This window comes from Dryobates pubescens, chromosome 3 (genome assembly GCF_014839835.1).
Source record: "Dryobates pubescens isolate bDryPub1 chromosome 3, bDryPub1.pri, whole genome shotgun sequence".
NCBI classification, from domain to species: Eukaryota; Metazoa; Chordata; class Aves; order Piciformes; family Picidae; genus Dryobates; species Dryobates pubescens.
Window position 1 is genome coordinate 2,269,912 of NC_071614.1, and position 25,219 is coordinate 2,295,130.

The 25,219-nt window shown below is 46.3% G+C and overlaps 1 protein-coding gene across 1 annotated transcript in view; it reads left to right on the plus strand.

The window, feature by feature from the left end:
- The window catches only part of ASPH (aspartate beta-hydroxylase), a 71,348-nt gene that overhangs the window by 5,591 nt on the left and 40,538 nt on the right, over positions 1 to 25,219 (plus strand). The window contains exons 2-3 of the mRNA XM_054179231.1: positions 7,934 to 8,083; positions 11,249 to 11,317. Of these exons, the coding sequence (XP_054035206.1) occupies positions 7,934 to 8,083; positions 11,249 to 11,317 (219 nt within the window). The remainder of the gene's footprint in view (positions 1 to 7,933; positions 8,084 to 11,248; positions 11,318 to 25,219) is intronic.

Below are 25,219 nucleotides of genomic sequence, written 5' to 3' on the forward strand. Positions count from 1 at the left end.
CTCCTGAACTGAAACAGACTAAGTCTCTTTCATCTGGAGTTGCACTGTGACTATGCATGGACTGCACTTCCTGTAACCAATGCTACTACTGAGCTGTTTGTGTGAAGGTTTCCTAGCTAGGGCTGTTGTCACTACCCAGTAGCAGTGTTGCTCTTGCACAGTTTTGCTTCCTGAGGTTCTGTTTGATTCTGATCAATGAATTACTAATATAACATTTGCCACCTACTACACTTGGGTTTTTTTTTCCTTAGGGTTTGTTTGGTTTGGAGTTTGGTTTAGTGCTAACTAAAGCCTCATCACTTGTAACTGTGGTACTGCTCCCTCCCGTGTCTTTTGAAGCAAGAAAGTTGTCAAAAGAGCAATAATTTTGCAACTGAGCTCTCCCAGCAACATACTTTTAACAACCATTTAGAAGACTGTAGGTATAAGACACCTAAAGACTCTGTGGAGCTCTGTAGGAGCTGCAGATGCATTGCTCCTCTCTCAACTAACACCTAAATAAATCGATTCAGACTGCAAACTTTGGTAAGTTTTAGGCATTGAATAAAGGATTTTATAATGGTTTTGGGGTTTTGTTGTTTTTTCCTCCTCTTCCCCCCACTAATCCCCACCATGAGCAGAAACTTGTGCCTAGCAGAGCTGTAGGCACTTGCATGGCAACCAGAGTGGTATTTGCTTTATTGGAAACTCCCTCAGACCATGAGAAGTGTTCTAGGCCAGGTTGGATGAGGCCTTGAGCAACTTGGTCTAGCAGGAGGTGTCCCTGCCCATGGCAGGGGGGTTGGAACTGGATGATCTGGGGACAGAGTGGCTGGAGAGCTGCCAAACAGAAAGGGACCTGGGGGTGCTGATTGACAGCTGGCTGAACATGAGCCAGCGGTGTGCCCAGGGGGCCAAGAAGGCCAATGGCATCCTGGCATGCATCAAGAATAGTGTGGCCAGCAGGAGCAGGGAAGTCCTTGTGCCCTGTGCTCAGCTTAGGCCACACCTTGAGTCCTGTGTCCAGTTCTGGGCCCCTCAGTTTAAGAAGGACATTGAGAGACTTGAAGGTGTCCAGAGAAGGGCAACAAGGCTGGGGAGGGGTCTGGAGCACAGCCCTGTGAGGAGAGGCTGAGGGAGCTGGGGTGGCTTAGCCTGGAGGAGGCTCAGGGGAGACCACCTTGCTCTCTACAACTACCTGAAGGGAGGTTGTAGCCAGGTGGGGGTTGGTCTCTTCTCCCAGGCAAGCAGCACCAGAACAAGAGGACACAGTCTCAAGCTGTGCCAGGGGAAGTTTAGGCTGGCGGTGAGGAGAAAGTTCTTCCCAGAGAGAGTTGTTCGCCATTGGAATGTGCTGCCCAGGGAGGTGGTGGAGTCCCCATCCCTGGAGGTGTTCAAGAGGGGATTGGACGTGGCACTTGGTGCCATGGTTTAGTTGTGAGGTCTGTGGTGACAGGTTGGGCTTGATGATCCTTGAGGCCTCTTCCAGCCTTGGTGATTCTATGATCTTTAAGGTTCCTTCCAGCCCAAACCTCTCCATGATCCTGTGATGAGAAGAACTGAAAGATCTGAAACATCAGCTGGTTTGTTTTCTTCTTCTTTTTCCTTTGTCTGTGTGGCTTAATTGGGACTTGTTGCTAAAACAAATTGCTGTGACCCACATTACAGGATAGGAAAGTAGAACAAGGGGGGAAAAAAACCACCTAAAATTAATGCCAGCAGCTCTGCACAGATGAGGATTTTGAACCTTATGTAAGAGAAACTTCTTTTAAAGGTCACCACCAGCAAAATTTGCATGTTCTGGGCTTAAGTATTTCTTGTATTTCCTCTCCACAGTTAACCTTTCCTGAGCTCTGCCCTGTCCTAACTGCAACCAAATATTCAGTTAACCCAGGAGTTGTGTAGGGATTATTGGCTGCATGGAATCATTCAAATACAAAAGAGGGAGATTGTGTCACTTCAGATCTGATTTTCCAACTGTTCTTTGTAAGAGCTGGTTAAGCAAAATAGCAGCAGGATAGTTTAAGTCATCCTGGCCAGGAAGGCAAATGGTCTTCTGGGGAGTGTTGAGAGGAGTGTAGCCAGCAGGTTGAGGGAGGTTCTTCTCCCTTTCTACCCTTCTGGACCCCTTCTGGGTCCAGTTCTGGGCTCCCCAGTTCAAGAGACAGAGCCCAGAGGAGGCTACAAAGATGCTGAGGGACCTGGAGCATCTCTGTGAGGAGCAAAGGCTGAGAGCCCTGGGGCTGAGAGCCTGGAGTAAAGCAGCCCCAGAAGGGATCTGAGCAGTGCTCAGCAAGAGCTAAAGGGTGGGTGGCAAGAGGCTGGGGCCAGACTCTGCTCAGTGGTACCCAGGGACAGGACAAGGGGCAGTAGGCACAAACTGGAGCCCAGGAGGCTCTCAAGCTGTGCCAGGAGAGGTTTAGGCTGGATGTTAGGAAGAAATTCTTCCCAGAGAGAGAGATTGGCCATTGGAATGTGCTGCCCAGGGAGGTGGTGGAGTCACCAGCACTGGAGGTGTTTAAGAGGAGTCTGGATGAGGCACTTGGTGCCATGGCTTAGTTGATCAGATGGTGTTGGGTGATAGGTTGGACTTGATGATCTCAAAGGTCTTTTCCAGCCTGGTTAATTCTATTCTGATTCTGTTCTAGAAAATCCACATTGAAAAACTGCTCACAAAAATGTTCATCTGAGCAACCAGAAAGCAAAACCCCAACCACAGCTGGGACAACACCAGGCTGGCTTTTGCAAGCGCTCATCCTTCTGGGCTGGATAGGAGAGGAGCAGCTGCAGCTGCAGGGTTTGCTTTGCACAGTTGTCGGTGCATTCAGTGTGTAGCTCCTCTGGCTTCAGCAGCCACCATCAGACAGAGAGCACTCCAGAGGAGAGCTGTTCCCAGCAGCAGCTCTGCCGGTGGCCAGCAGCTGCTCTCTCCAGCGCGCACCGCGCCGGCGCTGGGAGCAGCATTCGCTCTTGAGCTGTGCTGAGGGAAAATGCCTTTGCCATCTTGCCAAGCTGAGCAGCCTCCCAGGACACAGATTCTCATTAAGTTGCTTTCTGTCCTTAATCTGTGACTGCTTTTCTCTAAGAGCTAAGAAACTGCTGGGTTGTTTCTTTGGTTTTTGCTTCTTTCTGTTCTTTCCCCGTGACCCCCAGCACAGCAGGCATTTTTGTGAGGCTTCTCTGGAGAGTGGATTGCTCCCAAGTATGTGTTCTGATTTTTGGTGTGTGTGTGTGTCAAGAGTCAATGCTGGGCTGGCCACCAGAGGAGAGCCAGAGGCTCTCCAGGAGCCCCTCTGCCTTCCCAAAGGGAAGAAGGGAGAGAGACTGATGGGGTGGGAAAGAAACCGAACCGGCTGGGATGGAAAGAAGAACAATGCCATGGAACAGAGATACAAAGCAGTGTGGAACCCAAGCCCTGATGGCAATGAGGGCACCATTGGCACCACTGCTGCTGGGGGCAGGCACAGGGCAAGCCCCAGACTGCACTCCATGGCAGATGGGAACTGGATTCAGGAGCACAGGGATCAGGATGGAAGGCAGAAGGGAGAGAGCCCACCTGGGACATCAGCCAGGGAAGCAGAGGCTTGGCCCTGGTGATCCCTCAGCTCTCTCCTGAAGATGCCATCCATGGGCTGCAATCCCTTGCTGGGCACTTGAGGGTCTCCTGTCCTGGCTGCTCCTCCCCACAGCTGCCACCTCTGCCTTGCTGCCCCCCAAGGTGTGGCACAAGCTGTGGCAGTGTCCTTGGTGTGCCCAGGAGCAAGTCTTAGGCAGAGGCTTTGTGCAGCCCAGCCCTTGGCAGGAGCTGTCCCCATCAGCTTCTGCCTGCTAGCAGCAGCCCCTGGCTGAGCAGAGCTGCCCTGAACTTCATAGAGTGCCTCAGTGAGCAGAGGCTGAGCTGGGGAGGGACAGCAGCCGCCAGAATCAGCTCTGGTCTGGCTCCCAGCAGGACCAATGCCTGGTGCAGCTCTCCAGGGATGCAGGCTTTGCCCTGGCAAAACAGTTGGTAACCCTCCTTTGGGTGTGCTAGGAGCGAACGTGAGGCGTGCCGGGAGGGCAGTTCTGGGCCTGAACGTGTGCAGCTGCCTCCAGGCAGCTCTTTCAGAAGCCTCCAAACTCCTTTTCAGAAATTAGCTGACTTTTCCTCTTAAAATAGCTGGTGAGTGGCACAGGAGCAGCCTGTGCAGGCTCCTCAGGAAGACTGGCAGAGGAATGCCAGCATGGAGCAACTTTCCTGGGTGAGGGCCAGCCTAACAAACGCGAGCAGGCAAGCCCTGTGTCCAGGCTTGCGTTCCAGCCGGTGGATTTGATGTCCTTAGAGCCCAGGCACTGGAGCATAAATTGCAGCAGAAATACTCCAGCACAGCGTGCTCCATTTCATTTGCTGCTGCCTTTGGAGGATTAAGGGGAGGGGAAGGGATCAGCTACCCAGGATGCCGTGTGAGGAGGAGTGAGTGGATGTGCTTGTCGTCAGAACTGGGTTGCCATATGAGTTCTGCAGAGCCTTTGGCTCCTGAGGATAGCTGCTCCAAAAATAGACTTGGAAGAGAAGTTGCTCCTGGGTCCAGTTTCGGGTTCCAGCTGAGCTGGCTTTAGGAAACCTGTTTGCTCCCACTGCAGGACTACAGCAAGGATAAATCCTTTCTCACTCTGCCTTCAGCCTTCATTTCTGGGGATCCCAAGCCTCTCTCTGTGTCTGGAAGTGGAGCACTGATGTTATGGCTGACGACACAGGTACCCTCCTCACCTCCTCGGGAACGGAAGGGAAATGCATGGCTGCAAGCACTTGCCTAGCTCTGGTTTTGTAACCAGCCAGACAAGTGGCTCAGTGTGGTGTGTTGGGTGTTTTCTAGCCAGTTTGCCGTTCCAGGCTGCCTCTGTGTGGTTAAATGTTCTCTGCAGTAGAGGTTTTTCGTGTTCGTGCTTAATTGTAACTTAGTTTTTGCCTCAGGAGCGCAGCTGTTGCAGTAAGAGATGATTTGTCTTCCATATTTGACTTCAAAGTTTATTTGGGGGGGCATGTAAAACTGCTAGTAGCCTCCACTCTAAGCCAAAGGAAAAAAGGTTTTGATATGGTTTTTACCTAATCATGACCTTAATGTGGGGTGGGGGAGGTGGTGGGGCGTTTAAGGATTCGCCACTGAGGAACGGAGCCTGCTTTAAGGCTCTCTGATGTCTGCAGAAAGACATCTGGTGATGTGAGCAGGGGCTTACCAGATATGGCAAGTGACCTACTTCTGCAGCATGGGCAGGGAAAGGGCTTGAATTGAGAATTAACTCTTGGCAATGAGCTCTGAGGCAGGCTCAGCCCTTGCAGTGCTGTGTTCTGACCCCGTGTGCCGGGTGAGCTGCGCAGCCCGCAGCTGAGGGCTGTGTTGCACAACTTCCATTTGGCTCCTGCCTGCCGTGGTTGGATGCTTAGCAGAACTTTTCAAGGCTTTAGAAAATGTTCCTGTGAGATGGGAAGCTGAGGAGTTAAAACATACCATGTTCTGAGTGATATTTTGGTAGCAGAATCTGACTGTTAGACCTTAGGAAGCTCTTCCCCATGAGGGTGGTGAGAGACTGGCACAAGTTGCCCAAGGAGGTGGTGGAAGCTTCATCTCTGGAGGGTTTTAAGGCTGTGAGCAACCTGCTGTAGTGTGAGGTGTCCCTGCCCATGGCAGGGGGGTTGGGACTGGCTGAGCCTTGAGGGCCCTTCCAACCCTGACAATTCTGTGATTGCTGAGGGACATGCATGAAGTAGCCTTTTAAGCTGGGGAAAAAAGATGATCAGCTGTGCTTGATTATTTAAGTTATATTTTCCCTCATTGTCATGGTATTAGAGTAGGTTAAACTCCTTTCTTGAGAGACAGTTAGCAGTGAGCAGTAGAAAATGAGTGAAGTAAGTGAGTAAGTGTGGGCTAGAGGCTCTGCAGAGGTCCCTTCTCTCATTCCATGTTTCCTGTTGTTCTGTGAAATACTCTTTCCTGTTTGCCTCTTCTAGTACCTACTTTGCTGTAGAGAAGGGTGCAATCTGGACTCATGTAAAATGTTTTTAGCCTCAGGGTTTCATTTCAAGTGCACACAGAGCTTCCCTTGCACACTGGAGCAGCAAAGTTCTGCTGGCCCATAGGACGAGTTTTGCCTCTCAGAGTATTGACTTTGCCACCTCGATGGCATTTTAACAGTTGATCCTTTTTCTGCATGTGCTGGCACAGGCTGTCTTGGTCTCTGGTTTTGAGCTACCTGAGCTACCTGTCCATCTTTCCCACAGCAGAGGTGTTGTGATGAGTTATGAGTCTGGACCTTGCACATGGAACCAGGGGATCTGCGCAGCACCCTGCCTGATGTCAGGCTGAGCTGGCTCAGTGCCTCTGACTGTGGCCCATGCCAAGGCACTGGGCAATATTTGGAAAGAGTATAGAAAAGAATCTAGAAAAGAGCCTAAAGAGTTGGTGTTTGGTCTCTCTATCTTAGTAAAAGGCTGGGGTTTTAATCAGTAAGAGCTGACACAAGTCACTTCTCTGTGTGTGCTGAGCTGCAGCCAGAGCAGGGAGAGCAGCAACACAGGGAGGGGATTCTGCCCCCTGCTCTGCTCTGCTCAGACCCCACCTGCAGCACTGCCTCCAGTCCTGGGGGCCCCAGCATAAGAGGGACATGGAGCTGCTGGAGTGGGTCCAGAGGAGGCCACAGGGGTGATCAGAGGGCTGCAGAACCTCCCATATAGGGACAGGCTGAGAGTTGGGGCTGTTCAGCCTGGAGAAGAGAAGGCTCCAAGGGAGACCTTAGAGCAGCCTTCCAGAACTTGGAAGAGGGCTCCAGGAGAGCTGGGGAGGGACTTTTGACAAAGGCTTGGGTGTGACAGGACAAGGAGCAATGGAATCCATGAATCTTTCACTTGTATGTTCCGTTTGACTGAAGTCTAAAGGTATTAAGCACGTAGTCAACCTCCCCTTGTTTCAGAGCAACGGGGAAGATACTTAGTTGGCAGAGTGTCTGATCTTGGAGTCCTACCCTTCCTATGGTTTAGATTTTTTGAGCCCTCTCAGGCTATTTGAATTTTCATGTGGATTCTATCAGCTCATTTCAACCAGCTTCGGAATTCGTCTCCCAGTCTGTTCCTGCTGGTCCTGTTGCCCTCTGGTGGCACTTTGAGAGCTGCTGGCACCAATGCAAAGCATCTCAAAAATGTTAAGCTCTGTGTAAACACACAGGGAAGGGGAGGGAGTGTGTGTGCTGGGGGGATTCCCAGCTGAGCTGTTAAGATGAGTGACATGTGGGATTTTGGAGCTTTTGCTCAGATCACCACTGAGCTTCCCACCATGATTCACAGTGGTGTGGAAGGTGACAGTGGTGAAGCTCTTGGAGTGAGTCTGGAGTAGGGCCACAAAGGTGATCCAAGGGCTGGAGCAGCTCTGCTGTGAGCACAGGCTGAGGGAGCTGGGGGTGTTCAGCCTGGAGAAGACTCCAGGGAGACCTTAGTGCTGCCTTCCAGTACCTGAAGGGATCCTACTGGAAGGCTGCAGAGGGACTTCTCATCAGGGTGTCTAGAGACAGGACAAGGGGGAATGGTTTGAAGCTGAGGCAGAGCAGGGTTAGACTGGAACTTGGGAAGAAATTCTTCATTGTGGGGTGGTGAGACTCTGGAAGAGGTTGCCCAGGGAGGTAGTGGATGCCTCCTCCTTAGAGGTGTTCAAGGCCAGGCTGGATGAGGCCTTGAGCAGCTGAGTCTAGTTGAGAGGTGTCCCTGGGCATGGTTGGGAGGTTGGAGTCGATGATCTCTGAGGTCCCTTCCAACCTGAAGCCATTCTATGAAGTTTAAAAAGGAAAGAACAAAATGTTGCCCCAATGTCTTGCTTGTATCCTCTGCAGTCCTGAAAAAGATGATTGATAATTGTATCCTCAGCCATCATTGTCTCATCCTTTCACCAATCCTTTTCTCATAATGGCTTTCTCTTTTCTGTTTTAACAGAGACTAAGCATGGAGGAAGCAGGAATGGAAAGAAAGATGGGTTCTCTGGAAGCTCATTTTTCACCTGGTTTATGGTAATTGCTTTGCTGGGAGTTTGGACATCAGTAGCAGTTGTCTGGTTTGAGCTGGTAGATTATGAAGAAGTTCTAGGTAAGAATTTTAAAGCTTAAGATGCTTTTAATGATTGTTATCTGTATGAAATGGGGAGCATTTTGAACTTCTAGAGAGCCCACTTGACTACAGCAGTGTTTGCAAATGAGCTACCTGATAAGAACAAGCAATGCAGCTCACAAAGTGTATTGTAATGCTGAACTCTATCATGGTAGACATTAGAAAGAAATTATTTACAGTCAGTGTGGTGAGACAGTGGAACAGGTTGCCCAGGGAGGTTGTGGATGCCCCCTCCTTGGATCTATTCAAGGCCAAGCTGGATGAGGCCTTGAGCAACCTGGGCTGGTAGGAGGTGTCCCTGCTCATGGCCCTGGATGATGTTTAAGGTCCCTTCCAATCCCAACCACTGTATGGTTCTATGATGCTAAAATGAGATTCTCCTGTGACTGAAAAAGGTTATTAAGATCCTGCATGTATTAAAGAATGACATCTCCAAGGGTAGGCTCTGTCTGTGACATGCTGACTGAAGTTCATTTGAAATGTCAGCTAAATATGGCATTGATTTGACTAAAGCTCTCAGGTTGGAAGTGGCAGCTAATGCACTGCTCTGATGGCCTGGGGTGCCTGCACAGCCAGGACAGCTGACCACTCATGAGCTGGTGAATGACCTCAATTCCAGTCCCTTAAAGGGGCTACAGGAAAGCTGGGAAGGGACTTCTGACAACGTCTTGTAGTGATAGGACAAGGGGCAATGGACTGAAACTTGAGGAGGGCAGATTTAGACTGGAGAGTAGGAAGAAATTCTTGACAGTGAGGGTGGGGAGACACTGGCACAGGTTGCCCAGGGAGGCTGTGGATGCCTCCTCCCTAGAGGTGTTCAAGGCCAGGCTGGATGAGGCCTTGAGCAAGCTGAGCTGGTGGGAGGTGTCCCTGCCCGTGGCAGAAGGTTGGAGCTGGATGATCTTGAAGGTCCCTTCCAACCCAACCCATTCTATAAATCTATGATCATATTTTAAGCTGATGAGCTTAACAGTGCCAGCTGTACCTCAGCATGAGCACATGAAGGTAGTGCTGATGAGAGGATACCTGAAGGTGAGAAGTGCATGTCCCCATTCCAAGCTGTCTGTCCAGGAGCAGAGCTGTGGCCCCTGGTGGTGCAGGATTCAATGCACACTTTTGCCCTGTATGGAAGCTTTACAGCTTTATCCATCTATTGCTAAATAGTTGTTGGTTTGTTGTTTTTTTTCTTGTTTGGACTGACTTGAAGAGCAGCTTCTGGTGTGCAGGGCTATAGGGATGCAATTAATGGTCTCTGTATTTTTACCATGCACGCAGCCAAGGCCAAGGATTTCCGTTATAACTTGTCAGAGGTCCTACAAGGTAGGAGACTGGAGAAAAAACCTTTGCTTTACACTCCCTTGGCTGAACATTTTTGCTTTGTTTTTGGTTTGATTTGGTGGGTTTGTTTTTTTTTTTTAATGTCTTTAATTCATTAGGGAATGAATTTTTTTCCCTACTTAGCCATTTCTCCTCTGTCTCATTCTTCACGGGTTTGAAGATGATGCAGGTCTGATTCCTAGAGAACTTGCATTTATTCCACCAGTCTCTTGTGTTGAACCATCAGTCAGTGAAGATCCTTTCTAATGGATTGCTTCCATACAGTGCTGAGGGCCTCATTTTTTTGTGTCTGTCTGTTCTAGACCCAAATCTGAACTTTTGCTTCCTCAGAACTAAGTACTGCATTAAGAACTGAAGTTTATTTTAATGGCAGTCCCAAGTCCTGCTTTCATTTAGAGAACAGCAAATGCAAGGATAAACTGGCAAGCTGTAAGGGCTTGAAGTTCTGCTGCCAACTGTGCAGGGTTCTGCTGTTGTTAGAAGTTGTGTCAGGGCTTTATCAACATGAATTAGGCAGCGCTCTGCTGCCTCGCTGATCCCAGGACACTTCTAAACCTGGGTACCAGGGTTCTGTGCTAAAAAGTCTTTGTGAGTAGAAACTGGGTTCTCTTTGTGCATGTTCCTAGGTCTGGTAGAGCTGCAGTTTCAAAAATCAGTGAGAAGTGTGAGGTAGTAGGCACCAATAAAAGGATGAACAACTTACATTGTCTGCAGTGATGGAGAAGGCTCCAGGGAGGGAGACCTCAGAGCAGCCTTCTGGTATCTGCAGGAGAGCTGGAGAGAGACTTTGTACAAAGACATGGAGTGACAGGATGAGGGGTGATGGCTTCAAGCTGGAAGAAGCTGGATTTAGATTAGAGATGAGGAAGAAATTCCATCCCATAAGGGTGGTGAGACACTGGAACAGGTTGCCCAGAGATGTTGTGAAGGCTCCAAGCCTGGAGGTGTTCAAAGGCCCCAGGTTGGATGAGACCTTAAGCAACCTGGGCTACTGGAAAGTGTCCCTGCCCATGGCAGAGGGTTGGAACTGGCTGATCTTTAAGGCCCCTTCCAATCCAAAGCTTTCTGTGAGAGGGTTGGAACTGGCTGATCTTTAAGGTCCCTTCCAATCCAAACCTTCCTTTGAGAGGGTTGGAACTGGCTGATCTTTAAGGTCCCTTCCAATCCAAACCTTCCTTTGAGAGGGTTGGAACTGGCTGATCTTTAAGGTCCCTTCCAATCCAAACCTTCCTTTGAGAGGGTTGGAACTGGCTGATCTTTAAGGTCCCTTCCAATCCAAACCTTTCTGTGATCCTGTTAAGTTACCCAGTTGATAAAAAGGTTCCTGACCTTCTTCCTAACCTGACATTAAAAATGATGCACCTACCTTTTTTTCCCCTGAGACTTAGAATGTCAAGAACCATATAATTGGAAAGCAAAGGGTTGTTTAATTACTTCATGGTTTATTACTTCTCCCTCAAACATAGTGAATGTTGTTCCTGATGAGCTTAGATTTTATTCTGTGCAAAGCCTGTTGGCATAAAGCACAGCAATTAATTGCAGATTTGTTTACAGCCTGTGAGCACCAAAATAAATCTGTGGGAAAGAAAAAGACTAACTTGTGTCCAGCCTGGAGTCTAGGAAATGCAGGAAGGAACTTAGAATATTCCTGTGATTTTCCTGGAACTTCAAAATGTGGTGAAGAAGAGCAAGGGTGACATTGATAACAAATGAGCTTTGGCAGCCAGCCATTGCATGTTGAAAACACTGCTGGAAACGAATAGCTGAATCCCTAATTCCCTCTTCTTCCTCTCTTTGCATTTTCAGGCAAGCTTGGGATATATGATGCTGATGGAGATGGAGATTTTGATGTGGAAGATGCTAAAGTATTGCTAGGCAAGTACAACCACAGCTGGAATGATCTGTGTAGTTGAGTTGGCACATCTGTGTTCTGGGTTTGTTTAATGTCACAACAAGGTTCCTGTGCCTTCTGAGATGGAGAGCTCAGACATAACTGTGGTGAGGTTTTCCTTAATGCAAGCTGTAGGATTGTATCTGCAACTTGCAGCCTTCCAGTACCTGAAGGGGACCTAGAAGAAAGCCAGCAAGAGACTTTTTACAAGGGGTTGTAGTTATAGGATGAGAGGGAATGGGTTGAAGCTTGAGGAGGGGAGATTTAGAGTGGGTATTAAGAAGAAAGTCTTTCCAGTGAGGGTGGGAAGACACTGGCACAGGTTGCCCAGGGAGGTTGTGGATGTCCCTTCCCTGGAGGTGTTCACAGCCAGGCAACCTGGGCTGGTGGGCAGTGTCCCTGCCCATGGTGGTGGGTTGGAACTGGGTGATGTTTAAGGTCCCCTCCAACCCAACCCATTCTATGAATCTATGAATTCTCTGAACTTGGAGCAGGTTGTGCTCCTTCTCCTCACAGAGGAAGGTACAATTGAATTCCTCACAGGATGGTTTTGAAGTGAGGTGGTTGCTGCTGCATTGGCTGTTGAAAATTGATCAGATGCAGGGTTTAAGGTGCTTCAAGAGTTAAAACTTTGTTTCTGTTGAGATGTTAAGCCAGGTTCATTTTCAGATGACTTCCAACAGGCCTTTTTACTTTGTAGGTGACTCTTTGTTTAGTGCTGTCTTTCCCCTCCTCTGAGTCTTCCACAGATCTGCACCTTTTCTTTGTCCTTCAGACATCCTACCTGAGGTGGATTTTTCTTTTTGAGCATTGAAACACTGGTTTTAGGCTTCTCTTCCCTGTGGGTTGGGTGACTATTTTTCTGCTCACCATTTAGCTTCAAGAAAGTAATTTCCATCACTGGATGTCCTTTGTGATACTGCCCTTCTGCCTACATCTTCTAGCAGTTAAAGCACCGCCACCTGCAGCTTCCCCATCAGGCATTGGAGAGAGGCTTCTCGAAGACCTGGTGTCAGAAAATTTGCTTTCCTTCAATTGATTTCTTCAAATGTAGACCTGTAGGAGCACACAACCCTTGCAAATTAAATAAACAGAATAATAACAACAAACATCCCCCCCAGCATAGTAAAAAACCCCATAGCTTGAGCAGAGGGCAGAATGGAATGCCTCCAATTAGTCAAAAGCTACCTGTAATATATCAAGAGTGTATCAGGGTGTTCTGCTTTGCTCTTTGAAACTCCCATTCCTTAAATCAGTTTCTTTTTTTCCCCACTTAATTTGCAGAAATAAGCAAGGTTGGGTTTGTTTTGGTTTTTTTTCTGGGGGGGTGTTTCATTTGTTCAATCCCTTTATGGCTCATGAGCACCCCTGCAAGCAAAATCCCTGAGCCAGCCTGCAGTGCGAGAGACACCCCAAAGTGTTCAGACACTCCCAAGTGCTCTCTGAGTGACTTCAGAGTTACAAACTGGGTCTTAATTATAAAATGGGGCATAAGGTGACACTTTGAATGGTTATAACCTTAATCCTTCTTTGTCTGTGATGTAGTGTGGAAAAAAAACCCCAACAGAACCCCCAGCCCCAAAGTGGTTATCCATCTCCTGGGGGTCACGCTGGTTGGATGCAGCTTGCCAAGGTGGTGGCTGGAAGCATGCTGCTGCTTTGTGACATGCCTGCTTGGTGCAGCTTGATGTTGCTGGGAATTCTGCCAGTTGGTGACAGTGTTTCTATTATGAGCTGGTCTTATCATGCATTTCAACCTCACACTTCAAGTGGGATGTCAGAAGGTCATGGATGAAATGTTGGTTGGGTTATTTTTGAAGGCATGCTTAGAAATGTGATTGAATCTCGTTGGAGCTCGAGGATGTCACCTCCCAGCCTTGCCTCCCTTGAGCAGAGCAGTGGGCAGCAGGGGCAGGGAGGGGATTCTGCCCTTCTGTTCTTCTCAGACCCCACCTGCAATGCTGGAGCCAGCTCTGGAGTCCTCAGCACAGCAGAGATGGAAGCCTGTTGGGGCAGGGCCAGAGGAGGTCACAGCCTGGAAGCCCTCTGCTGCTCCAGGCTGAGAGAGTTGGGTTTGTTCAGCCTGGAGAAGAGAAGGCTCCAGGCAGACCTTCTGGTGGCTTTTCAGGACAGTAAAAGAGTTGGGGACAGATATTTTAGCAGGGCCTGTTGTGAAAGCACAAGGGATGATGGTTTGAAACTAAAAGAGGAAGATTTAGACCAGACAGAAGGAAGAATTTTTCACACTGGAGATGGTGAGACCCTGGCCCAGGTTGCCCAGAGGTGGGAGATGCCTCATCCCTGGAACCATTCCAGGTCAGGTTCTTTGGGGCTCTGAGCAACCTGCTCTGGGTGTGGATGTCCCTGCAGAGGGCTTGGGCTGGATGACCTTTTAAGGTCCCTTCCAAATCAAACCATTCTATGGTGATGTCTAGGTCAAACTACCATTTTGTCTCCTAGGTTAATATTGACTTAAAAAGGAGACAGCTCTGAAATGTAATGCTAGGAAGTAATGTGCTGGTTTTCTCTTTTCTGTTCTTCAGCTCTTTCTAAAGCCCTGGGTACTGAAATTCTGGACTGTACAGCAGGCTAATGTTGTCCACTTCCATAATCCTGAGGTTTTGCTACAAGGATAAAGATCTCATTGCTATGTTAATGATAAATATGAATTGAATTGAAGTTAATTTGGGGAAATGCTTCTAGCCGCATGAGGTTGTTTTTCATTTGCAAGGATGGTTTAGCTGCTGATGGCTTAGGAGCTTTCTCTGCTCCTGAGGCACTCTTCTAATGCATTTTAACTCTTCTGGGTTTGATTTCTTGTACCTGTGAGCTATGGTAATTTGTCCTGATTCTTCTTGTCCTCAAAGGAGATTTGATGATTAAATTCTCTTGAGATATTTGCATCATATTAGGACCATGTGCAAGAAGTGTCCTTCAAGGCAGGTCCTTTCCCCACCTGCCCTTGCCCTTCCCCTATGCAATGCCCTCCAAGCCAGCAGAGGTCCATCACAGACGTTGCCTCTGCCTTTGGGAAGCTTATAGTGGTTCTGTCACTGCTGCTCCACCCCTGAGCACCAAAGAACACCTCTTGCCCCAGTGATGCCTTCTCCTTATTGCATCCTGGTGGATCTCAAGTTCTTGGCGTGAATTGCTGTGCAGTGAGGGTGGTGAGGCACCGAAACAGGTTGCCCTTGGATGTTGTGGATGTCCTTTCCCTGGGGGTGTTCAAGGCCGGGCTGGACGAAGCCTTGGGCAACTAAGTCTGGTTGAGAGGCATCCCTGCCCATGGCAAGGAGGGGGTGGAGTAAATGGTCTTTAAGGTCCCTTCCACCCTAAGCCATTCTATGATGATTTTACAAAGATGATTGCCCAAGAGTCTTCTTTCTGACTTGGTGCAAGAGCAGGAGCTTGCTTCTCTGTGGTCCTTCATCTGCTTACAGAATTGCCACCTAAAGCTTGGGGGCTTTTATGAGTTCTGCCTTTGTTTTGATGTCTGTTTTTCTGTCGTGCCAGATTCCAGCAGACTAGAATGATACAACTATTTCCATGTTTACAGCTTGGGTTTCATTGTTTGTTTATTTTAGATTCAGGTGTTCTCCCTTTAAATTAGTTCCTCCTTCAGTCAGCATATTCACTTTGGTTCAGGGCTTTCACATCTGGCTGGGGCCAAATTTGGAACAGAAATTGATTGCTGTGCATAAAGTAAAGCCTCTGAAATTTAATTTTTATAGAGCTAAGCCATGGAAGAAGCTGGAGAGAGGTATTGATAATCCCTTGGTTGCCTCCTGGATTCAGGCTGTCATTGTTTAAACCTTTGAGCTATCCAGTGAGACATTAAAGAGAATGGCTGGTCTTTCAAGTAGAGGTTCTGGACATCCAGGTAGAAGGATGTGGAACATCATGGACTTGGAGGTTTCCTCAGAATTATCATTGATGCTTTCACGGTGTGCTGTAAGAAAAACCTGTGGAAATGTGTTCAGTGTCTCTGCCATGAGCTCCTCTATGCAATGCTTCATTGATCTGCACCTAATACTGCTTTGTAGTCTGCATGTGCAACACCTTCACTTAATTTTGTGTCTCAACAATCTGTCTTCACCCTCAGCCCACTCTTCTGCTTCTCCTACCAGCATAAATGAAGGTTTGCTCTGGTTAGAAGTGGGGGAATTGCCTTCATCTCCTGCTTTAAAGTTTCAATAAGTGACATCTGTCAGAGGGCTGGAGAACCTCCCCTATGGAGACAGGCTGAGAGAGTTGGGGCTCTTCAGTCTAGAGAAAAGAAGGCTCCAGGGAGACCTTGGAGCAGCCTTCCAGTACCTGAAGGGGGCTACAGGAAAGCTGGGAAGGGACTTTTACAAGGGCTTGCCGTGATAGGATGAGAGGCAATGGATTGAAACTTAAGGAGGGGAGATCTAGATTGGAGATTAGGAAGAAATTCTTGACAGTGAGGGTGGGGAGACACTGGCACAGGTTGCCCAGGGAGGTTGTGGCTGCCTCCTCCCTGCAGGTGTTCAAGGCCAGGCTGGAAGAGCCCTTGAGCAACCTGGTCTGACCATCTCGGCTGTCTTCAGCCTGCCGTAGATGTTCTCTGTAGCTCATACACCCTTTGTATTGGCTGCCATTCCTTTTCATCTGGTCTTCTGTATATCCCCAGCTTTCCTGAGGATCAAATACATCATACAGAATGAATGTCAGGTTAAAACCCCCAAGCAAGCAAACTGCAAACCAACCCACAGACACCCCCAACCCTGGCACCAGCAATCCAAATTCTCACTTCTAAGCAAAATCAACATTCTGCATGGGATGTCTGTGATGACTTTGGTTGAGTACCATTTGCTTTTCAATGTCCTTCTCAGCTACCAGTTGCAAGCTCTCAAATTTAAGCATGAGGGTTTATTAATTAAAAAAAAAAAAAAAAAGTCAATAAAAAGGGCAATTGGACCTTTTGAAGTAGTGGAGGATTCTTGTTGAGGAGCAAACCAGGAGAAGGTAAATGCTGTGGCAAGAAAATGGAGTGCAAAGGGATTTGGGTTTAGGGCTAGGAGGCAGGGAAAGCAAAGATGCCTCTTTGGGCACGATACTGTGCATGTTTGTTGTGCAAATTGCAGCCTGTACTTTGAAAGGTTCAACTCTCTTAACATCTTTCTGTTTCCTAATTAGCATTCCTGTAAAGACTGATGTCTTTCACAGAGCCTCCTTGTACAGTTTCCTCTTTCCACCTAACTGCTGTCTCTTTTTTTTCCTTCCCTCTCTCTCTCTCTCTCTCTCTTTCCTCTATTCTTGTGTAGGCCTGACCAAAGATGGCAGTAATGAGAATATTGATTCCCTTGAGGAAGTCCTTAATATTTTAGCAGAGGAAAGCTCTGATTGGTTTTATGGCTTCCTCTCATTTCTCTATGATGTATTGACTCCTTTTGAAATACTAGAAGAAGAAGAGAGCGAAGCCGCAGATGATGTTGATGGGACGTCACAGAATGAAGGGGTTCAGGGCAAAAAGACCTGTGTTATTTTGGATTTACAGAACCAGTGACTGAAAGACTAATCTGATTGGCTTTGAAAAGGAAAATGCCCATGCAACCATCAGTCTTAATGTGACAGGAATTGATGGCCTTGAGGGGAGACTCCCAGGCGGACGCTCTAAAGCTTGAACTCAAGCCAGCCATGCGATGTAGTCTCGCTAGTTGCAAGCTTTCCAGTGACCTTTTTTGTGTGTGTGTGTGTGTGACAGGATGAGAAATCCTCCCACAGCTGTGTAAATATGTAGAATAAAACCTGTACCTGCCATTGTGTAGTTGGTTTCTGTGTGTGCTTCAGTTTGTGCCCAGAACTTAACCAAGCTCAGTGTAATAACCTCTGCTGTTAACGCGGTGGCGTTTGTCCTCCTAGCCAACACGAACTCGAGCGTTCTGTACCAGCTTTGATTGTACAGTACCCTGGCATGACTGCTTCCTGTAAATACATCTCTCTCTCTCTCTCTGTTAATCCTCACTAGAGACAATGATAATTCTCTCCTGAAAGCCAACTTTTAATAAATCAGTTATTTTGTCAGTCCCTGAGTTCTCAGATTAGATTCTTTCCACCTGGCGACATCCAAAGAGCTTCCTGGGCAAAGTGCTCGCAACTTGGGCAGAAAGATTTACTTCTGTTAGCTGAAAGCTGCTGTATTCAGAAAGACTTGTGATGTCATGGTGTGGTTTGCTCTGTTTGCAAGCTAAGTGTCCAGCCTTTATTTAGTGATGTCTTTATCTAATGTGACAATCACAACACAAGGGCTGTTCTGAGTTGGATGATTGCTTGTGGTTGAGGTGGGCCTTTGATGGAGGTGGGAAGCTGTGCTGATGTATTTCCAGTTGTAATCCTGAATGTATTAAAGGCTAATTGGAAATTAGATTTTTATATATATATATTTATTTTGTTTTCTTTAATGTCTTTTATTCCTTGCTGAATTCCAGCAGGCTTGGTAAAGTTGAATCTTTCCTTCCTGTGGAACTCTTTTATGGCAGTTGGTCCTAAGAATTGCTCAGGTGGATGAATTCTGTCTGCTCTCCGTTACTGATGCAGCAAAGGGAGTTGGTAATTGTGTCCTGCAGCTTGTGTCAGGGTCTAAAAGGGGTTCTGAAATGGGTGATGGTTACATCCATTCATGACCAGAGGAGGCCAGGAAGGTGATCAGAGAGCTGGAGAAGCTTTCCTACAGGGGCGGGCTGAGAGAGTTGGGGCAGTTCAGCATGGAGAAGAAAAGACTCCAGGGAGACCTTAGAGCAGAATTCCAGTATCTGAAAGGGGTTGCAGGAGAGCTGGGGAGGGACTTTTGACAAGGGCTGGGAGTGATAGAACAAAGGGCTGGGATGGGCTGAAGCTTGAGGAGGGCAGATTGAGACTGGAGATAAGGAAGAAATTCTTTAGAGTGAGGGTGGTGAGACACAGGAACAGGTTGCCCAGGGAGGTCGTGGATGCCCCCTCCTTGAAGGTGGACGAGACCTTGAGCAGCTGAATCTAGTTGCGAGGTGTCCCTGCCCATGGCAGTAATGAGAAGATTGATTCCCTTGAGGAAGTCCTTAATATTTTAGCAGAGGAAAGCTCTGATTGGTTTTATGGCTCCCCACGGCAGGGAGGTTGGAGTAGATGATCTCTCAGATCCCTTCCAACCTGAGCCATTCTAGGATTGATTCTATTTTTGTTTTGCTGTGCTTCTCTTGCTGAATACAAAGAGTGTTCAGCTGTGTTCCTTGCAATGCTGAAACTCTAAAGCTGGGCTCTCACTTGGGGCTTTCTTTTTTTCTGGAGGTCGTTCCTGAAGGAAAAAAATCAAGGAGATGGCAGGATTTTGTTGCAGAAATGGAGTGCTTTGTATTCATCTGGGCTTCAGAAAAATCAGTTGAGTTGCTTCCTTGTTCTGCCACTGAGCAGTATGTGAAAGTTCTCACTTGGACATGAAGGGGTTTAGTTTAGTTTAGTTCCTTTTTTTGTTTAAAGCAGATATGTATTTTCTATATGCATGTGTATCTGTGTGTCTGTATATTTTATGTTTATATATATATATATGATGTAGAGACATGGGAAGAATTTTTCTAGCTTAAGATTATTTATGGTTCAAAAGAACTAATGATATTTGCCATAACTGTCCAGCTGGGGTTTGGCTGTATATTTTGTATCTCTATCTATCTATGTATATATCTATAGCTCTCTCTTTCTCTCTCTCTCTCTCTATATATATATATATGTGTATATAATGTGGAGACATGGGAATAACTTTTCTATCTTAATAAGATTATTTATGGTTTAAAAGCAATAATGATATTTGCCATAACTGTCCAGCTGGGGTTTGGGTGTATATTTTATATCTATATCCATCTATGTATATATCTATCTATATCTATCTATCTATCTCTATATATAATGTGAAGACATGGGAATAACTTTTCTAGCCTAATAAGATTATTTATGGTTTAAAAGAACTAATGATATTTGCCATAACTGTCCAGCTGGGGTTTTGGGTGTGTATTTTATCTCTCTCTCTCTCTCTCTCTCTCTCTCTCTCTCTCTCTCTCTCTCTTTCTATATATATATATATAATGTGGAGACATGGGAGTAGCTTTTCTAGCTTAATAAGTTTACTTATGGTTTAAAAGAACTAATGATATTTGCCATTACTGTCCAGCTGGGGTTTGGCTGTATATTTCATATCTATATCTATCTATGTATATATCTATATCTCTCCCTTTCTCTCTTTCTCTCTCTCTCTCTATATATATATATGTGTATATAATGTGGAGACATGGGAATAACTTTTCTAGCCTAATAAGATTATTTATGGTTTAAAAGAACTAATGATATTTGCCATAACTGTCCAGCTGGGGTTTTGGGTGTATATTTTATATCTCTATCTATATCTATCTATCTATCTCTTTCTCTCTCTCTCTGTCTCTCTCTCTCTATATATATATATAATGTGAAGACATGGGAGTAGCTTTTCTAGCTTAATAAGTTTACTTATGGTTTAAAAGAACTAATGATATTTGCCATAACTGTGCAGCTGGGTTTTGGGTGTATATTTTATCTCTCTCTCTCTCTCTCTCTCTGTCTCTCTCTCTCTCTCTGTCTCTCTCTCTCTCTCTGTCTCTCTCTCTCTCTCTCTCTCTATATATATATATACCCATGTATATATATAATGTGGAGACATGGGAACAGCTTTTCTAGCTTAATAAGATTCTTTATGGTTGAAAAGAAATAATGGTATTTGCCATGACTGTGCAGCTGGGTTTTGGGTATCAGTGTACATGCTCCTGGGTGGTTCAAGGTGTTGTGTTCATGTGATTTAAGTCTTTAATCCACAGCAATAAGGTGGTGCTAATCCAGCTTCTTTTTTATGCTGTTAGAGAGGTGAGATGAATTGTAATTTGTGGGTTTGGGGAAGGCTTTTTGCCTTCATGCCTCTTATGGAGCTAGGTGTAAAATATCTCGGTATAAAAACCTGTCTAAAAGCTTTATGAAACCTAGGTAAAAATGAGGCTGGTGAATGACCTCACAATCTGGTAGTTTTGGTGGGGAAAGCCCCTGGCTTTGGAGATGGAAGTTGATTTTTCTAATCAAACCCTTAGCAGTCTGAACTGGTTTGAAGCAAAGCAGTAAGTATTGAACTGGAAAGAAGTGGAATGAGGGAATCAGAGCAACCTCTGCCCAGACACATCTTTCCCATTCTACAAAGACACACAGGTTGGAATGAATTGTAAGGAATTGATGGATATGATCCATGCATGTTTGAAGATCATTTGGGTTAATATGCTTTGGAAATCTGAAATGATATAGAAATGGAAGTTAGTGGCTTGGAGAGGGAATTGGCACAGTCCCCAAGGAGTAAAGTGGGATACTGGTCATAGTCACAGGGCATCACCTTGGCTGGAGAGAACTGAGCTAGCTCTAAGTTAAGCACCTGGTAATGTGGTGCTTTTCTTGTCTTAACTCATCTTTCTTCCCAGTCCTGTGGTGGTTTGCTTACAGAGGAGGCTTTGTTCTTCTTCAGCTAAGGTTTGGTGTCTCTCCATAGCACTGCAGTGTGCCACCTAAAGAGAGCTTTTGCCATAAGCCTGGCAGACTGGAGAACTCTGATATTATGTTTACTGAACACCACAGATATGTCCATAACCTATTTCCATTTTGCAACAAATCAGGTGAGGAGCCAGGAGGGGTAGCCAAGAAAAAAGCTAAAGCCAAAGGTATTCTTTGTTTTTGGATGTGGTTTTCATTCCTCTTGTGGAACTTCCTGCAGATGATGCTGTCTGCAATGCATGTGCCTGGCAAGCACAGAGTGCAGGACATAATCCTGTTTACTAATACTGGCTGATGGTGCAGCAAACCATTTCCCTCTCCATTTCTCAGTGAGATTTCTTTCTTTTTCTTTTCACTACCAGTTGTAATTTAATGGCAATGTGAGTGCTCTCCTAACCAGAGATTTGGTCTGTTTGTACCTTGGGTTTGTTTTTTTTTACAGCAGTTTGGGTCATGAGCAGTTTGTGATAACTTCATATTTTGCATGTTTAATAAAGGTTCTGTGTGTGTGTGTGTGTGTGTGTGCAGATTCTTGCCCTGTGTGAAATCCTCCTGGAGTTACCTCTCATGATGCCACTACTAAGTTATAATTGGACTTGAGCACCTTAATTTCTGCTTAAGTCTGGACTAAAACAGCTTCATCTCTTTCTGAAGTACAATCCAACAACTTCCCCTATAGAGTTATTTGCAGGACTGATACTAGAAGCTTCCCAAAAGCAAGAGGACAGCTTGAAGCTGATGTATGCCACATATTTATTGATCTTTACATTCCTGTTGGAGCAGGACAAGATCCTCTAAGTGTGTTCAGTTCAACACAGACTAAGAAGGCAAATCACCCTCCAACAAAACACCAAAGCACAAAATGGGCTTTCAGGTGCTTCACTTTTCAGATGTGCTCAGTTAGAAGCATAGAATCATTCTTTTGTTTGGGTTGTTTGGTCTGTTCAGCCTGGAGAAGGCTCCAGGGAGACCTTAGAGCAGCCTTCCAGTACCTGAAGGGTGCTACAGGAGAACTGGGGAGGGACTGTTTACAAGGGCTTGTAGTGATGGGCTGAGAGGGAGTGGATTGAAGCTGGAGGAGGGCAGATTTAGACTGGAGATTAGGAAGAAATTCTTTCCAGTGAGGGTGGGAGACACTGGCACAGGTTGCCCAGGGAGTTTTTAACCTTGGTTTCACTGAATATGGTCAAACCCAGGGAGCTTTTCTTGGAGTAGACTTAACTCACCAGGGCATTGCTGTTTGTTCTTAATCCCTGGGTAATTACTGTTGGGAAAAAAGCCCTACCTCAGATACATTTTTAAGCCTTGGTAGCAATATCAGTGAGTTGTGGGGTACATTTCAGCTGTCTTCATACTTCATAGCTTTTGAAAGCTAAGAAAATGCTGGAAAACATTTCTTTTGGTGATGCTCTTGATGTTTCTAGAGCCTCCATTTGTCATTCCACTATCAGAGAGCCCAGATTTTACTCTTGATTTTTATGCTCATAGACCAAACTGCAGAGGTTTGTTGACAATGAGCTAGTAGGGGCATGGTTTCTCCCTAAATTAAGCTTCTTTGGGATGGTTTCTCCCTAAATTAATGCTTCCTGGAGATGGTTTCTCCCTAAATGAATGCTTCTTTGGGATGGTTTCTCCTTAAATTAATGCTTCATTGGGCTGCAGTTGCAGTAAGCTGAGGCCATTGGGTGGCTGCATGGTGTGAGAGATTGTTAAAAGCCCAAACTAATTGGTTTGAATTGCTTAAAGCTCAAATCATTAATGATCAAAGTTTAAGCTGGCAGCTAACATTGAGACTTTTGATCAGCACTGTTAGATAGCTGCTCATAAGATGGCTTGTGGTCTGAGAATGGTTCTCTTATTGAACATTTCCTCTTTTTTGAATGGAAATATGGAAAAATAAAACTTAAACAAACAAAAAAAAAAAAGTCAAAGAAGCTGTTAAAGAACCACTCAAGAAATTGAGGGAGAAGCAGGAATCCAAGAAGGAGGAAGTCAAAGATGAGGTGGAAAAAAAGAAAGCCAGGAGAGCCAAGGATGCCGCTGATCGAAAGGACAAGAAAGCTGCTGATGTGGATAAAGGAAAGAAAGACTCTGACAAGGCTAAAAGAGACAGAGGGAAGGAAAAAGGCCTAGAGAAAAATGCCAAATCCAAGGAGACTGCCAAAAAAGCAGCCAGTGACAAGGATGGTGCCCTTCAGGCGGGGAAGGACAGAGAGACAAAAAAGGTAGTTAAAAACCCATCCAAGGAAGACAAGAAAGAGAAGGAATAACCAGAGCTCTGCTTCTGCTAAAGGAGGAACAGCCCTCAAGAAAAGAGAGCTTCAGCGTGTTGGTCTGAGTGTGGTAACTATGGCAATAAGAAGCTAATGTTCTCTGGCAATGAGTGTGAGCAAAGGTTCTGCAGAGTCGTTTCCTGAGGGCTGGTGTAAGTGTGTGCTGCTGTAAACACAGAGCCCAAGTGTCTGCTGCAGGACTGGGATGTGTACCTAAGCTCAAGCCCCTGGCTACCAATGTGTACTGAAACCAGGTCAAACTGCTGCCAGGGACTCCAAGCAGACTCCGAATCTGGTGGTTTGGGGTTTTTTTTCCCCTTTGTTCCCCTCCCCTCCTTGTACTCAAATGCTGTTTTCTCGATGCTGGGCTGAAAGTGTGGTGTTGTGTATCAAATGCTAACTTCAAAGCAGTGTTAAGAGCATTAGCTGGGCACACAGGGTGCAAACTCACAAGGAAATATTTCTGCTTCACACAACCACCCAAGAGAAGCAAACTTGATGTGGCCCTGGGCAGCCTGCTCTAGTTGGAGGTGTCCCTGTTGACTGCAGGGGGTTGGACAAGATGACCTATGAGGGTCCCCTTCAACCTGATGCAATCTGTGGGCATTAGTGGAATGTATTGTCATAGGAATTTGGCAGGGAAATGTAGATTATTCCCTGCTAAACTTTGGGGTTTTTTTCCCCCCCTCTCCTGATTAGATGTGAGAAAATCATTTTGCACTAACTCAAGTCAACTGGAGTGTTGCATTTATTAATGAGGCTGCTGTAAACGGGTTGAAGCTTGTGGAGGGGAGATGTAGACTGGAGATTAAGAAGGAATTCTTTCCAGCGTGGCTGGGGAGATGCTGGAACAGGTTGCCCAGGGAGGTTGTGGCTGCCTCCTCCCTGGAGATGTTCAAAGCCAGGCTGGATGAGGCCTTGAGCAAGCTGGGCTGGTGGGAGGTGTCCCTGCCCATGGCAAGGGGTTGGAACTGGATGAGCTTTAAGGTCCCTTCCAACCCAAATCATTCCATCAATACTCAATCAAAATGTCACACCACTTGTATTTCTTCATCCTGTGACAATACATTCTGCTTTTTTTTCCCTTCCTCCCTTCCTTCCTTTAATTATTTCCTTTTTCTAAGGTCTGAAGACTTGATTCATTGTCACTTCTCAGTTAACTGTGTGCTAATTTTCCTGAGCAGCTTCTGACAATGAATACTACTGGAAATTAGGGATGAATACTGCTGGAAGTTGAGCTGAATACTGCTGGAAGTTGAGCTGAATACTGCTGGAAGCTAAGCTGCCTGTTTCACCATGGTTGGAGTTTCCATCCCATTTTAAGAAGTGATTATGCTTCTGCTGCTGTATTCTGCTTGACCTTGCTTAGAGAACAGCCTGTGCATTTAATTTGCAGCTCTCATTTTCTTCCAACAACACTTCTCAAGCCCATGGTACTTCTGTAAGCAAGCTCCTGTGTTAGCTTGCTCTCATAGCTTCCACACTTGGAGCACTGAGGACTGGTGTTTATTTATTTTGCTCCAGCAGGCTCTTCTAGCACAAAAAACCAAGTCACCAAAACGTTTCTGCAGAGATCTTTTGGGGCTGTTACTGCATCTCTGCTTGCTTGCCAGTTCATGTGGGGGCTGAGTGCTTGCTGATCTTGCTAGACAAATGGTTTTGCTTCTATTGAAATACTCATTGCACAAATAAAATTGCACAAGATTCAGAACCAAATTTGTAATGCAAGTGGAAGATTTCTTCTTGTCCTGCCTTCAAGAAAGCAGAGCTGAGGAGGGGCACGAAGCCCTGGGGGTGCTGGTGTAAGGTTAAAAGCCTGGAGGTTGGTTCTGGTGGTGGTTTTGCTCAAGTGTTGCCTGGAACAGTTGGCATCGTGCTTATCTCTTTAAGTACAGCACATCTATGTCTGTGCAAGATGCTTTGATCCCTTCAGCTGTAGGATGTGCTAACAGAGGAAGGTGCCATCTGATTTGATTTTGTTCTCAAGGAAATGTGAACTGTGTTTCACAACTGAAAGCCACAGACAGTGGTCCAGCAGCTTAAGCCTCTGGCTGTGACAAGGAGCAG